The sequence below is a fragment of the Centropristis striata genome, chromosome 4 (assembly GCF_030273125.1).
Source record: "Centropristis striata isolate RG_2023a ecotype Rhode Island chromosome 4, C.striata_1.0, whole genome shotgun sequence".
In the NCBI taxonomy this organism is placed as follows: Eukaryota; Metazoa; Chordata; class Actinopteri; order Perciformes; family Serranidae; genus Centropristis; species Centropristis striata.
Window position 1 is genome coordinate 25,731,448 of NC_081520.1, and position 15,589 is coordinate 25,747,036.

At 36.9% G+C, this 15,589-nt stretch overlaps 1 protein-coding gene and 1 long non-coding RNA gene across 2 annotated transcripts; one reads left to right on the forward strand and one right to left on the reverse strand.

Moving 5' to 3' along the window:
* Positions 1-540: 540 nt before the first annotated feature.
* On the reverse strand, positions 541-2,170 carry LOC131969540 (uncharacterized). The gene is made up of 2 exons (XR_009394128.1): positions 2,000-2,170; positions 541-1,724 (listed from the first exon to the last, which is right to left on the reverse strand). It is a non-coding gene; the product is annotated as an uncharacterized LOC131969540 (long non-coding RNA).
* On the forward strand, positions 1,180-7,843 carry LOC131969538 (P2Y purinoceptor 14-like). Its single transcript, XM_059330586.1, has 3 exons — positions 1,180-1,329; positions 1,434-1,693; positions 6,493-7,843. Exons 1-3 carry the CDS (start codon positions 1,180-1,182, stop codon positions 7,202-7,204), a joined length of 1,122 nt encoding a protein of 373 aa, XP_059186569.1. The 3' UTR covers positions 7,205-7,843.
* The last annotated feature ends 7,746 nt before the right edge of the window (positions 7,844-15,589 follow it).

Consider the following 15,589-nt stretch of genomic DNA (forward strand, 5'->3'; position numbering starts at 1 on the left):
CTGACTTTTTAATTCAGCATAGTTGGTGTCATAAACCAGCAAAAAATACTTTTAATTGCCTAACACTAAATCTAACCATAGTTTATGAGTTTTACTTGCTTTTTATTGTTGGACAAGAACAATTTAAATCCCCCCATTTAGCATTTATAAGCATAATTGTCAAATATTATTTTTGAGACACTATTTTTCAGTTTTAAGAGGATAAAAAGTATTTTAAAGGGTTTGTTAATGTATAATATTTATGCCCTGTTCATCACCATTAGCTCTCTTTCTAGTGTGTCTGTGCTAATGCCATGCAAATGAGCAGCAGCTTATCTTACAATAGCTGTTTTATAACCGCGTCAGTCTTCCTCCCTCTCGCTGTACAAAAGGAAGTCAAATAGTTTTTCTCATCAGAGCTTCACTCAGACAAACAGACAGACATACACAGGTGAGTACTGCAGGTAACTCTGTTCCTTGTACTTCTATTACATTATTATTTCAAATCTGACATATATTTGAGCTGTAATACTGTAAATGACAGCTACAGTCACAAAAACAAGAGTTTTAGATTTTTATTGAAATCAGTAGTGGGGGAGGACGTATTGAAATACTCATGGTAAGAATTACTACAATGTAAAAATACTGCATTACAAATCGGCAGTAAAAATACAAAGTATCAGGATCAAAATTTTTTTGTAGAAATAAAAGCTCATGTGACATTTTCTCAAAATCTTTCACAGACTGACAGATGTTTGCAATGTTCATGTGCAGTCTGTACTTTAGTTTTAACCTCTTACCTGTAATGCTTGTAAGCAAAACCAGCAGGTTTCCCTCTAAGGCATTAATAAACAGATTGATACTATTTATGTTATTAGACATCGTATCACAGTTTTTTCTAGATGAAATGTGCAGTTGGCAGCCTTAAGAGCAGCTTTACAACCAGGGTACTGAGGTCTGATTCTAGACTCTGGTACATCATGTGACTGGCCAGCAGAGATGTCAGATTTAAATGTTCTTTTAGGTCGAGCTCTTTGGGCTACCTGTGGTGTATTTTAGTGTTCGTGCTGTTGAGGCTTTCTCTGCTACGGCTGTGGTGATCTGTCACTTCTCTATCAGCTTCAAACAGTTCCTACATGCAGAAAGATGATGTTTGAACCAACACATCATTCACTAAACTCTCTTGGAACGTCTAGAAACATGCAGGAACATGGAGGAGTGGGAGTGACTCCCTTCTTCAACCAATCCTCAGAATTCAACCTGACGAATGGAAGCAGTTCGACTGTCTGTGATCAGGTCGACACCTCGGCCCACATCTTCTTCCTGCTGGTCTACACTGTGGTGTTTCTGGTGAGTCTCTTTCTCTGTCTGAGGAAAGGATTTGTTGTTTGAACTGACCCAATAAATATCAAATCAACTCCAGACTGTAAATCCGGTCTCTGTCTCCTCTGCAGGTGGGTTTGCTCCTCAACGGTTTCACCCTGAAGGTTTATTTCTGCCGAGCTCAGCAGCAGGTGTCCAGCAGCGTGACCATCTACCTGAAGAACCTGTCAGCCGCCGACTTCCTGATCAGCCTCTGTCTGCCACTCCGAATCACCAACTACGCCAGCAGCTCTGTCTTCATCCGACGGGTCTACTGCAACTTTGGTGCCTCTGCCTTCTACCTCAACATGTACGCCAGCATCCTGTTCATGTGTTACATCGCAGCTAACAGGTAGGACTGCACTGGAAACAGCAGCAGGGCACTAAGGAAGGGAGAGCAGATTGTTAATGGCTGCTGTCATGAGTTCATAACAATGTTAAAATGAAAAGCTCAACATATTTCTTGTTGTGTGTTAAAACCTTTACGTAATGTCTAGAGGAACACAGCGAGTAACAAAGAGTTTCGCCTAAAAACTTTGCAATAAAGGGACCAAAACAACTAGAAAAGGCTGCTGGAACACTTAAAGTGTAACAATAAATTACATTTATTTGCAGGAAAATGATAAATATTGCAGAAATGCTAAGCATCCTAACTGACCATTAAACAGGAGAAAAAAGGGAAACAAAATGAATGGTAGAGAAGCTTTATAAGGTCCAAAGTTGTTGTTTTTCTAATTGAACAAGACGTTCCTACAGACTATTCAGCTAAAACAACGGATGGGCTTAACAGAGCTATATCGAGGTACACAGAGTTCCACCAATAACAAACTCAACACCACAGCTCAGTGGCCATTTCTTGACATGCAGCACCACTGACGAGCACATTAAGTTCAGGTGTGTGTGATGCAGGCCTGCAGAGAGGAGAGTGGCACAAAGTATTCCAGTTTTTGCCCTTTCTATCATTTAACCACCTTTGTGAAAAGGTAGGCGTGGTGATAATTACTTCTATCCTGATGATAGCCACGCCTTTGATAAAGCTTAAAAGCAGAAGTGTTTCTCCTTTTCTTTTCTTTTGACTGTCTCTACTGCAGCTTTGTTGGTTTGTGTATAACACACAGAGCTGACCGTAACCGGGAAACAAGAGGACGTGTGTCTCAAACAGCTGTAAAAAAAGAAAAAAAAAGAAAAGAAAATCCCAACAGAGAGGCAGATTCAGAATGTGTTGTCCCAATAATACTTCTATATCCTGAAGTACACCTGCATATCCTGCATGTCTTAATATGAGAATGCTACATTCAGAATAAATCCTTATTCAAGATTATGACCTGCATCAAATAATTATATTTGGAATAATAGTGTGATATTAAAGTGCATGTAAATGTTGGCAAAAAACATTCAAAGTAAAAGCTCAGCATCTTTCTAGCTGAGAGTTAAACTGTCAGATTGATACCACTCATACTGTATCTCTCTATGAAGCTGTTTAGCTTATTTTAGCATTAAGATTATAAAAAGGGTGAACATGTTTTGGCCTGGCTTTATCAAACTGTATCAAAATCAACCCCCAGCTCCTTTCAAACTCATTAAGTGAGTCAGTGTGAAAATTGTGGCTTCACAATGTTTTTGATGGGTGTTTGACGTCACAAGAAGTGTAAAAATTTCAAAGAAAACAAGTGTGTGGTATTGTGTCTCTTCATCATGAGTTATGGTTTTATTGAGGCCAGGACACTGCTGAGTTTTTTTTTTCTGCAGATGTGACTCTTTACTGGAAGGACAACCTTATTTTTCAGTGCTGCTGCCCACTTCCTGTCTGTGTCACTGAACGCTGCTGTGAAGATTTAGACCGATAATGCCATTTTCATATGTCCAGCGCAACTGATTCCCATTTTACAATTTCTGACAAAGAGGAAAAAAACAAAAACAAACTGAAACCCCCCCCAGCAAAAAGTAAAATAAAAAGTTAAGAACTAAATTGAAATAATAACCGGTTGTATATAGACAGGAGGATCTAACAAACTGCTATTTTTGTTATTGTTTAATTAAATACATTATTTATATATATATATATATATATATATATATATATATATATACATATATATATATATATATATACATATATATATATATATATATATAACAACGTTATCGCTACAGTGCGTACTCTAACAAAATGAGGAAGACGGAAACCTCAGGGAGCAGCAGCACAACTCACGACTCGTGATATATATATATATATATATATATATATATATATATATATATACATACACACACACACGACTCGATTTCCGCAATAGTAACAGTATCTAATTCCACAATGTGTTTGCATATCAAGAGTAAATAGTTGTGCTGCTGCTCCCTGAGGTTTCCTTCTTCCTCATTTTGTTAGAGTACGCACTGTGGCGATAACTTTGTTAAAACAGATCACAGTGACATAAATGTTTAATTATGCTTCAAGCAGCAGCAATAGTGTTCAAAATGTTAGTTCATATGAAGTGATGGGTAAAAATACCTCAGACTCTCAGTTCCGTTTGTTGACGATGTGAAACAAGATAAGCTCAAAATTGAATTTCTATCACTATAAATATGATTATCTGCTTCAGCAGCTGCACTGTTACAGGTTCTGCTGCCGATGTATAAGGATGTGAGATTTCTGTTTGAAAAGCATCAGGGAGCAGTTTTCCAATAAAAAAGAAACTTGCTGCAGCATCGGTGCTTCAACTGAGCAGCTTGTAGTTTTAGTTCAGTCAAAGTGAAGAGTCACCAAGGCCAAATCTGAACTCTGCTGCATGTTCAGTATAACACAGACAAGTTAATTCTGTCTTTGACACCATGTCCGTGTGTTATCTGCAGGAGGAGCTTCAGTATTTTTTCATACTTTTAATGTATTTTGTAAATTTGTCAGATGCGTGTTCAGAGAAGAAATATTTAAATAATATATTTGAAGAAATCAAAGGCTTATCTGTATCGGTGTATATGCTGTCCGATATGTGTTAAGTTATGAGTTTAGCATATTGTTACTGTTTTTTATTGGTTGGAAACCTGGAATAATGTGCTTATTATGGCAAGCTGTCCTTCTGTTATCTAAAACTGCAGACACCTGCAGTAGACCTTGATTATTTGTACAGATGGGATTTGGCTGATTCCTGTTATTTCATAATTCCACAGGTGGAGAGGTGTCTGGATAAAATTACTCTCACGAATAATTTCTAACAATTTAAAAATCAAAATTAAAAAATGACTAGCTGACAGTCTACACTGTAAAAAAATAATCTGTTAAATTTACGGTAAATTACCGGCAGCTGTGGTTGCCAGAACTTCACCGTAAAAAATACAGTGAGTGAGTTTTCTACTGTAAATTTAAATATCAGCAAAAACTAATTTAGACTGAATATTCTCGTTATTTTTAAGGTAATTGTGTCATTCATTCACACATCATAGCAAATCGCCATTAACTTTACATGAAAATGTTATATTTTTACAGCAAAACTGTGCGTTTCCTACAGTTCATGACAGTAAATGTAAAAATTGTTCTACTCCTTGATTTACGGTAATTAAAAGTGCCTACTACGATGATACACAATTTTTAATTTTACGCCCCATTCCTGATGCAATTTGACAGTGTTTTACTGTAATTTCTACAATTTTTTTTTTACAGTGTAATACATATAGCATATTTAACATATAATAACGTTAAATAGTATTAAAGTTTTATGTGTGAGAAAGTAGCTCTCTGGGTACATTTTCAGAGTGGTTAAACATTGGTGCACAATCCACATAAAAAAGATCTATAAAATATTTCCCCCTTTAATCATTATCAGCATTGGACTCGAAAGTCCCATAACCGTCTGGCTCTACTCATGAAGTCAACTAGCTGTAACCACGTTAGATCAGATAGTGACAGAACCGCCTGTAGATTACATCAATCTGACTGTGGTTGCTATTTCAAAACATCTGGTTTCAGGGGGGCTGTGGACCTCTCCACTACCCCCCTGAGGTCGACTTCCTGTTGCATAAAAACAGCCTATATACAGTACGTGACTATGTGGCTGTCAACACAAACCTAAACACAGTGTTTTTAATCTACCCTCTTCCTGTTTATTAAAATGTAAAATGCAGAAAACCAAAAAAACACTCAGAGATAAATGGGCTGTGTTCATTTTTGTTCTTAGTTGTTAGCAAAAGAGATCTCATTAGTACTTGAACAGATCATGTACCGCATGTTTAAAGTCTGATCCTAAAGCAGCAGGAGGTGCAAGCTTATGTAAGCAGTGTTTTAATGTTCTCAAGGCCAGGCTAATTTTAACGACTTAATATACTGTACTGAGGTTTAATTTAAAAAAACGTGTAATGTTTAATTGAAGGGCTGAGGCTGTGTGTTTCAATCTTATTCAATCGGCTACATCCAGGCCTGTAAAGTGAAGTCAATGTGAAAGTGTCTTAAAGCTGCATTCTATCTAACAGCCAGCAGGGGGTGACTCCATTGGCTGCAAAAAGAAGTCAGTTTGTATGTAAGTCAATACATATGAGCCTACTTCTGACTTGATTTTTGACCTCAGCAAATATTCTCATAATGAGTTTATGTGTGTTTTCACTTCATCAAAGTTAACTGGTTGATTATAAACGTCTTGTTTAGTGTTCAGTTGGACCTAAAAACACTCAGAGGAGTTGGCTGTTTATTTAGAAGAATGACCGTCCCTTGAGCTAACCACACTAGCGCTATCGGTAACTAATGACTTAGCATTATTCAGACACCTGATCCGTTTTGCACATGTCCTGTTTTCCAAAAAACAACATTGTGACAGCAATAAATCAAGATGGTGAAGGCCAAAATGCCAAACCGGATTTACCAGTGGGTGACATCATGCTAAACACGTCAACTATTTTTATACAGTCTATGTTTTTATTATTTGTGTTTTCCTGAATATTGTATTCGGATACATCCATATAATGTAAATAATATCCGTATGTTATCAGTAGCCCACTGTTGTTCCTTGTGATTTACGTCCAAAGCTCCATCATCACTGCAGGAGGTGGTTTGCAGGTCAGGGTGGTCTTTCCTTTTAGGTTGGCCCTTTAACCTAGCTGTATGATATTGTATATGATTGAGTAGTGTTGGCGATGATCCATTTCGTCCTCTCGTGTCTCCAGGTATCTGAAGATCATCCATCCTTTAGGAACTCACGTCCTGCAGACGGTGCGAGCGGCTCACATCATCTCCACGGTAACCTGGGTTTTCCTGGTGGCCACGATGAGCACCTACATCACCCTGTCACTGCTCACCCAGGAGCCGCTCTCCTCCGTCCCCGAGGCGGTGAGCTGTGACCTCCTGCACAGCAGACAGGTTAGCCTCTTCTACAAACTCGTCCACATCTGCTCCGCCGCCATCTTCCTGTTTGTCCTCGTCTCCCTGGTCTTCTTCTACTACAGCACCTCCCGCAGGCTGGCGCTGGCCCAGCAGAGGCAGCCGGCGTCCTCCGGCTCCAAGAAGCTCGCCAAGTCCCGCAGGAACATGCTGGTGCTGGTCAGCGTCTTCTGCGTCTGCTTTGTCCCGTACCACCTGGTCCGCCTTCCCTACGCCTTCATGAGCAGGTGGTGCTCCTGGAGCCAGGTGTTCTTCTACCTGAAAGAGCTGACCGTCATGGTGTCGGTTCTTAACGTCTGCCTGGACCCACTCATCTATTTTATCTTCTGCAAGGCCTTCCGGGCGCAGCTGAGCCCGCGGAGGCTGTTCAGCATCACACAGACTCAGACGCAGGCAGCGAACGCCGAGGGGAGGAGCAGCGACGGGCTGACGAGCACCATCAGAAACTACAGGAAGACGTCGCTCACCGCGTCGACAAAGCAGATCGGCATGCTGTAGCTTAAAGACCTCTGACACCACAACTGTAAATATGTACTTGTTTACATCCAGCAGCCAACAGGAGATCTTTTCATCCTTCAGGCATCCAGCAGACATTGGTTGGATGTTTGGATGTGGCAACAGATTCTGTTCAAGTCATGGAAAGTTTGAAGGACATTTTTTCAAAGACTTCATGTAAAAAGGCCTGTTGTGATCTTGGGGTTGGGGTCACATCTTTGGAAAGCTGAGTAGGCTGGGGCCGGACAAATAATACATATTTTTAAAAAAGAAATTCATTCCAGGATTAGAATTGAATAGGTTATAACTAAGTGTTTCTGGAGCAGCAACAGTGATGCTGAAACTGAGCCATCAGACAGAATGGAGTTCTTTTCCAGTTTCATATACATGAACAAATTAACGGCGGAAGTTGTGAGAAATAATGCAAAGTTATGACTGATGAATTTATGTTCAACAGCACTGCAGCCCACAGAGTTCTTAGGAATTATACCCAGTATCTCCTGTTGAGCAGAACATATTTAGTTCCAGGAACTGAAGTGAAGTAGACCGCCAACAGTGTAACCTGCAATGATCCAGCATGTTCTAGCAATGCAGCTTTATTAATATGTAAATATCAGAGCAGATATTAACAATGATATGAAACTCTGATATCTAAGGTAGTTCCTTAACCATAATCAAATATAGGAGGAACTTTTTCAGAATGGAAGGGGGAGACATGCAGCAAAGGGATCCGGGGCCAGACTCTAACCCGGGTCCGCTGCAACAAGGACTCGTGCTCCACCAGAGAGTGATCGGGATGCCCCACTATTTCACAGTTTCAAACCATCCTAGTTCTTTGAACGTTGTTTTGAGGAAGTTTTTTAGCACCTGTTCCAGAGAAGGAACTCTTCCAGCACAGGAGGAACTGTGAGTAATGTTAGTGTATTATTTAACACTGGAGGAACGTTCAAGCCTCATAAAACTGCAAAATGTTTGTTTCACTGATTTGTGTGTTGAACACCCTGACACACCCACCAAATGAAAGTAAACTCAAAGCTTGTTGCACACAGCTGCATACTTATCATTCTGCCTGTATATCCCACTTAAATATGTTTACCATGCCATGTTGGTGTCATCTTTTCAGCACAACCTCACCTATATGACCTGGTCATAGTTTTACTTACTGGATCAACATTTTGACCACAAAAAAACATGCAATCTTATTTTGAAAATTATGTTTTTTTTTTTAACTTTCAGAATACGTTGATGCTCAGTGAGGAATTTTAAATCTTGGAAACAATAGTGAAGAACATCTAGTTCTGTATTTTTATGCTAAATATATTTGACCTTATCTCCGGTTTTACTTGTTCTATCATCATCAAACAAGAACAGTCATGGAGTTTGAAGGCAGAACTTTAGAGGGAAGCTGGAAACACGCTGCTGAACGTTTTACAGCAAGACGTCATCAAGAACAAATGCGCCAACAACTCAATATTATGCTACAATGTTAAATATATTGTGTATGTTACATGAGAATACTGCTTACTTACTGTTGCATTAAAAATATGAATGCAAAACTTTTGTTTTCGATTTATTCAAGACTTTGTATGCAAACAAAAAGCTTAATTCTAGTTAGTGAGTACTGCCAAGATACGATAATGATTGTGTTCATTTAACAGCTGTTCGTCACTCATTTGCATTATAGTTTGCATTTGTGTCCTGTTTCAGGAATATAATTACAGAGTCTTTCAGCTGCACAATGATTTCTTTGTGAGCGATGGAGCCCGGAACACAAACTTGTCTCCATTTCTTACAAACAGTTCACTAGATCATTTGTTTATCATTCTCAGGAATTTGAACCTGCTGAGGCGTCATGTGCATCATCAAACTGATAATCTAAGTTGTTGGTAGATCCCATCGCATTAGTAACATTCAAAACTCTGCAGCTACAGTCCTCTCGCAGTCCAACAAGAACCGATTAATTTTTGATCAGTAGGGTAGCCAGGGCAGGCCTGCAGTCACCTTCAACTAACGTTGCATCAGTTGCTGAGTTCACTTATAGGTATGGGCCGGCTTTGTTTAAATATGTACACCGTTGTTTATTATTTAGACATTCACAGCACTGTATTTTTGTTGCTGTATTCAGTATTTCTGTTTTTAGTCACATCTAACAAACAGCACGGCCCACAGACAGTCATGGGTTAAAGGCCACCAGGCTCCTGCTGAAGGTGGAAAACTTTAAAAACACAAATATAAAATCTCGGAGGAAGTCGGAACTTTCTGAGAAAGGTCCCAGAGTTCATTCATTGTTCTCAGGGCATCTGTAAAAAGTGACAGGTACACAGCTGTAAAAGTCCTGCATTCAACATCATAAATCAAGAACTTTGATATTGTGTTTACTGTGGCGCCCCCATATGGACAGAAGTGGTAGTGCTTCTATGAGCACATTTACCTCAAAGATTTTGATCTGGCTGAGTTTGCTCTGTTCTGAAGGTTTGTGAAAGACAAATGCATCTTATTTTTTTCCCTTTTTTAAAAAAAAAAAAAATAGCAGTAGACCTGAGTAAGGAGGTAAGGTATCCATTTGTGGCTTTTTATTAAACCCTCCTGTTATGTTCTTTTCTCAGGAACAGCAATAATGTTCGAAGGGGTCAGTTTGACCCAGGGCATGTTTAATTATCCAAAAGTGTCAGAAACCAAAAAATTCCAATAAACATTGTTTATTTTCATCATTAACTCCATTACTAACAATTTCAATCAATATTTAGTTAATGGTGTTATTTACCTCTCACAGATTTCATAAAAAAAAATGCATGTTAAAACTTGTTAAGACCTACACATAAAATACAATGGTTTAACATGCCATTGATTTTTGTTAAATGTTATTTTACATTTTTAATTTTTTTCTTCTTATGAAAAAATACTTTGAAATTTTTTTTTTTTTAGATTTTTAAACTTTGAAATTATGTTAACCCAAAAGATGTTAACCCTGTCTCACAAAGAAAACATTAAAAAATAGACGTGTGTCAGCATGTACAACACAGTGAGTGTAGATAGGATGGCCTGTTTTCATTCATAAACCAAGTAGAGTCTAGATGTTGCACTGTAAATGTAAGTTTGATTTAGCAGCACAGGTTCCTGACTTTTATCTTGCCATAATGTGTCATAGTGACAAATGACGATTCAGCCAAATTGAATAAAATCAAACCGGTTCGGACTCAATCGTCCCAACTTGATATGAAACACATTTCTGTTAGAGCTGAAGCTGAAAGGTGTTTGTGAAATAAGACAATGAGGAGGAGCAAATTATTTTACTGTTCTTTTGAATCAAGCCTGATGACTTTTTTTTCTGCTGCCTTTATTAATAATTTCTTATACTGCACTGTTTACTCTCTTGCCTTTTACTCTTGTTTCATACCTGTCATATTCTGTTTAAGCTAGTTTTTGTTTTCTCTTGGCTCTTTATTGAATGCATTCAGTTGTATTTAAATGTCATCTTCTATGGTTTCTTTTGCATCCTGTCACCCATATCTCACACTTTCTCTTCCACTTCACGCCTCCACAGCCTGATGTTAGAGTGTAATTTATATCTGTGGATGTGAGATAAACCAGAAGTCTTACTCAGTCAGTTCACCCTCCCTGTCTGGATATAATCATTTTGAAACCAACCATTCATGACTCAATTTTATTGGAAAGCCCTTTAACAGTAACACACACACACACACACACACACACACACACACACACACACACACACATACACAGTGTGTGTGTGTGTGTGTGTGTGTTGCAGGAGGTGTGTGCTGTGGTCTCTCTGACGTGCTGCTTACTTTCAGGGAAATCACCTTTCATCCGTTTGCAGCTTCCGCAGCTCTGAGCACACAATCTGTTCCTATACATTGACTCAAATGCACCCCGAGGACCTGAGGGGGAACCTGGAGGCTGGACAGTCCTCAGGGATCCAACACGTGGTCTGAGGACCTGTGAGAGGACTGCTGTAAGTCAACACAGGACGTAAGTGCTCAGTAATTTTAACTTTCACAGGCTGATAATCAAACCGAGTTAAATATCAGATGAGAAGCGGGTTCCTCTTTCACTCGGTCTCAAATGGAGGATTCACACTAACTGAAACATGAGAAGTTGTAATGATGACATGGCCACTGAATTAGTCTAAAACTGATCCAGAATTAAAATGGAAATGAATTCAGGCTGTTCAAACTGTTCCTCGACCAGCCAATAAAATCTCTTGTTCAGAACTGTTAAAGCCGCTATAAGAAACTTTCATTAAGTGTTGAGTTTGGCGCCCCCTGTGGACAAAAACTAATGTTTCCACACGCACCAGAGTCACTTTAAAAAAACTATAATCTTACTGTAGCAGGGTCTGAGAGTCAGATCCACTCAGGCCTGGTTCTGGTTCTGATGTGCCTCAGTCTCCTCCAGCAGCGTGGTGTCAGTTTGGCTCGGACACGGAGCTCGGACTGCAGATTTCTGTCAGAGTCTGTCCACGGCACGGGAATTAAGAATAACAATATAGAAATCACCAATATTGTTGCTGATGGTTGTGGTTGCTTACGTAGGTCCGTTGGAGGCTTCAGCATTAAATTGAGAGTGTTTGATAACCAGTTAAAGTTCCTTTAATAAGAATCTTACACTGCGTAACTATGGGCCTCATGCAAGAACATTTTCATACTCAAATGGAAATCACTTCACAAGTGATTAAATTCACAATCCATTAGTGAAAACCTGCACATGACTTCTGCAGGTCTGAACCTCTCAAAGATTTTTGTCAAACAGAAAATTCTAAACACGAGAAAGTTCACCTGAGTCGTTTGTACAAGCAGTTCTCTTCACAGAAACAAGGTTAAAATCAAGTGAAAAGTAACATAATAATGAGATGTATTACATTTTTTATCAACAAATACAAACTAAACGATCACGTGAAAGACAAACACACAAGAAAAGATTAATTACTGTTTTAATGCAGCAGTTTCCTCCAGCTGCATCTCAAAACATATTATTGTGTTTTTATAAAGATATTATCCTGGAGCAGAGACTGAAGTACTAAAGTTTAATCTCTACTTTAGTCCTTCACAGTACTTGTTGTACTTATAAGAAATGAAAATAAGCCTCATTACTGCTTTGAATTACAAGTTATTTGCTCTACACTGCCGGGCTGCAGCTGAAAGAATTATATCATTAAACTTGCTGTAATAATAGAGCAAGCAAATGTAAATGTAATTATAACCAGATCTACTCATGGTCTAGATACAGCAGTGATATTATAAGATGGAAAAAATTGAGTCTGCACACTTGATGACATTTAATTTAAATACCACACGGTGACATATCATCAACATCATGCTCTGCTTCAGACTTTTTTCCACGTTTCTCCAGCTGTGCTTCCTACTGCCGAGTCTGAATTCTGTGTTTAAAGTCTATTAACTTAGTTTAAAATATACTCGACTTCAGACATTTTCGTACCCAGATGAGGAAACCCTGCATTGATCCACAGAGTTGATAATCAGCTTCATAGGAACATTTGTGGTTGTTGGTTTTAGTGAAGCCAGATAATAAAAGAACTGAGAACGATGAATGAACTCTGGGACCTTTCTCAGAAAGTTCTGAGACTACTTCTAAGGTTTTATATTTGTGTTTTTAAAGTTTTCCACCTTCAGCAGGAACCTGGTGGCCTTTAACCCACGACTGTCTTTGGGCCGTGCTGTTTGTAAGATGTGAAAAACAGAAATACTGAATAGACAACAATATTCTGTTGTTGTTATGACATGTGCCATCTGTCTGTCTGGACATGTTGAGAGAAACTCCTACACGCTGTTAGTCATTTACTTTATTATAAATGTCGGGATTTTCCACAAAGCTTTCTTACTTCTGTCACTTTGGTTCATTTTGTCAAGAACTAAAGTACAACTTTTATTTCCACGTCTACTCCTCTACATTTATCTGACAGCTTTAGTACCGTTATAGTTTATCAAATCTGATGTTTCATTATTAATACAACTCCAGCAGTTTATAAAAGTCCAGCTGAAACCATTAATCTAATAACAAATTAGTGGTTGAAATCAATTTCATGGTCTCAGATCGGCTGCTTACCCTCTTAAAAATGTTAATGATTTACTTTTTATTTAATTAATTATTTAATTATTAATACAATTATACAATTATTTGTATATATTTTATATAGTTAATTTTCCAATTCATTTTAATTGTTTTTATTCTTTTTTTTTTTTTTACATTTTTAATTTATACTTGTCATCAAGTAAATATTAACTATTCTGCTGTTTTAATGTACATTTATTATTTTAATAAATTTAATGTATATATATTTCACTTTTTTATATTATTTTTATTTATATTATATATATATATATATATTATTTTTTTATGTATATTTATTTCACAATCTTTTATATTTAAATATTTTTATTTATATAATTTGTATATAACATTTAAAATATTTTTTATATTTTTTGATAATTTTAATTAATTGTATTTTTAAATTTTTAATTCATAGTTGATAGTGTTAGTGTTTTAATAATTATGTTTTGTGTCATTTTGGGCTCCATTTCTCACTTTTTTTCACAAATCAAATAGTTAATCAATTAATGGAGAACATAATAATCAAATTAATGAAAATAATCATGAGTTAATAAGATCAACCAACTCCAACAGTAAAATCCTAGTCTAATAATAATTTAATAATTCCATATATAATAGTAGAACAGTCACAGCCTGCAGGAACGTTTTTATACTTTTAATACTTGAACTGTATTTTATTCATTTGAATTTGAATTTACAGAGGGAACATTTTCAAAGCAGGTATTTACTGTAACAGATTATTAACTTCCTCAACCTGTGATAATGTATAGAGGCTGTGTTCATCAGTTTCTGTCAGTGAGACTATAAACTGTGTGAGGCTGAATAGTAGCTACTGTTGTGAGTGAAAGTTTCCTGATTTACGACTTCCTGCTGCAGCAGGTTTGTTTGTGACCGCAGAGTTTGCTTGCATGCTGCAGCTCACAGACGTGTCAGTCATCTCCGGCTCTGTCACAGGGCTGGCAGGGAAGAAGAGCAAATTCACTTCTCGACATGTTTACAGCCAAACTGTTTAAAAACCTGCAGCGAAAGCAGATTATAAAATAGATGGATACTCTATTAATCCTGTAAGGGAAATTTTTATTTGAGAGATGAGTGTGGCAGCGAGGATTAGGAAACAAATACCCAAACATTTCAACAATAAAAGGAATCAGAACGACCGACCTATGTTATATATTTAGTTGAGTTGTGTTCTGACATTATCCAAAAAGTTTCAAATAATGTTAAAACTAGAAAAATGAAATTTTATGTGTGTTTCATTTGATCACCAGCCAATGGCATCATATCCTCTTTGTGCATGGTCAGCGTTGTCTGTCAGAAACTCACTTTTGATGCAGTTTTTAGACACATTTTTATGCTACACTTTTATAATCTTAGTCGTTTTTAACTCTGTATTAAGTCATCAGACGTCTGAATCTAAAGTTATCAGAGAAACAAGCTGAGCAAATGTAAGCAGGATGTTCTGCATCCACCAGACCAGACAGCATTGAAGAAACACTGGTTTTTAACGTGAAACTGCTTTATTCAGTGGTTGTACTGGTTTAATCAGCTGATGTGTTTGTTTTAAATATGGTAGTTGGAGAACTCGGCAGTTAATTTGGCTCAAAGGAATCCAAACAGAGAAACACTGCAGCATCGATCCGTTTTTTGTTACAGTTTTATTTGAGAAACCTCCAAGGGCAATTATATATTGTACGATTAAAATAAAGGAAAAAATATAAATATTATAATATATACATATATTATAAGGAATATAAATATTTTGTATCGTACTGAAATATGTCCATATAGAGTTGAGTTATTTATTACAACTATGACAGTTAATCTTGACATATCCCAATGTTTAACATCAGTATGACACAATATTTCAATGTGCTGCAGATGAAGTGTGCATATTTATTTCTTGCCACAAGTAAAGAAAATACTTACTACTTACCGGTACATTATTTAAGGTTTTTAAACGCCTGCAAAAAGAAAAAAATATTGGTGGGATATCTCTTTTCATTTGAATTTTTTTTCCATTTTTAATGTTGAGTTAATAGTTTATGAACTATTCTGCAGTTTTTATTCACATTTTTTAAAAATAAGTTTAATTTATAACTATTTATTTTACAATTATTTTCAATATATTTTTATATTAATTTTAATTTGTTTATTTTTTATTTTATTTACTATTTTTTTTATTTAAAGTTAATAGTGTTAATGTATTACAAGTGTTAATATACTACAACTATGATAGTTAATTTTGACATATCCCGATGTTTGACATTAATATGACACAATATTTCAATGTGCTGC

Bases quoted from the DNA above. Each gene is read 5' to 3' on its own strand.
- LOC131969538 (XM_059330586.1), top strand. From the start codon at position 1,180: ATGCAGGAACATGGAGGAGTGGGAGTGACTCCCTTCTTCAACCAATCC. The intron at 1,330-1,433 runs GTGAGTCTCTTT...TCTCCTCTGCAG, and splicing joins TCTACACTGTGGTGTTTCTG to GTGGGTTTGCTCCTCAACGG. The intron at 1,694-6,492 runs GTAGGACTGCAC...TCGTGTCTCCAG, and splicing joins TGTTACATCGCAGCTAACAG to GTATCTGAAGATCATCCATC.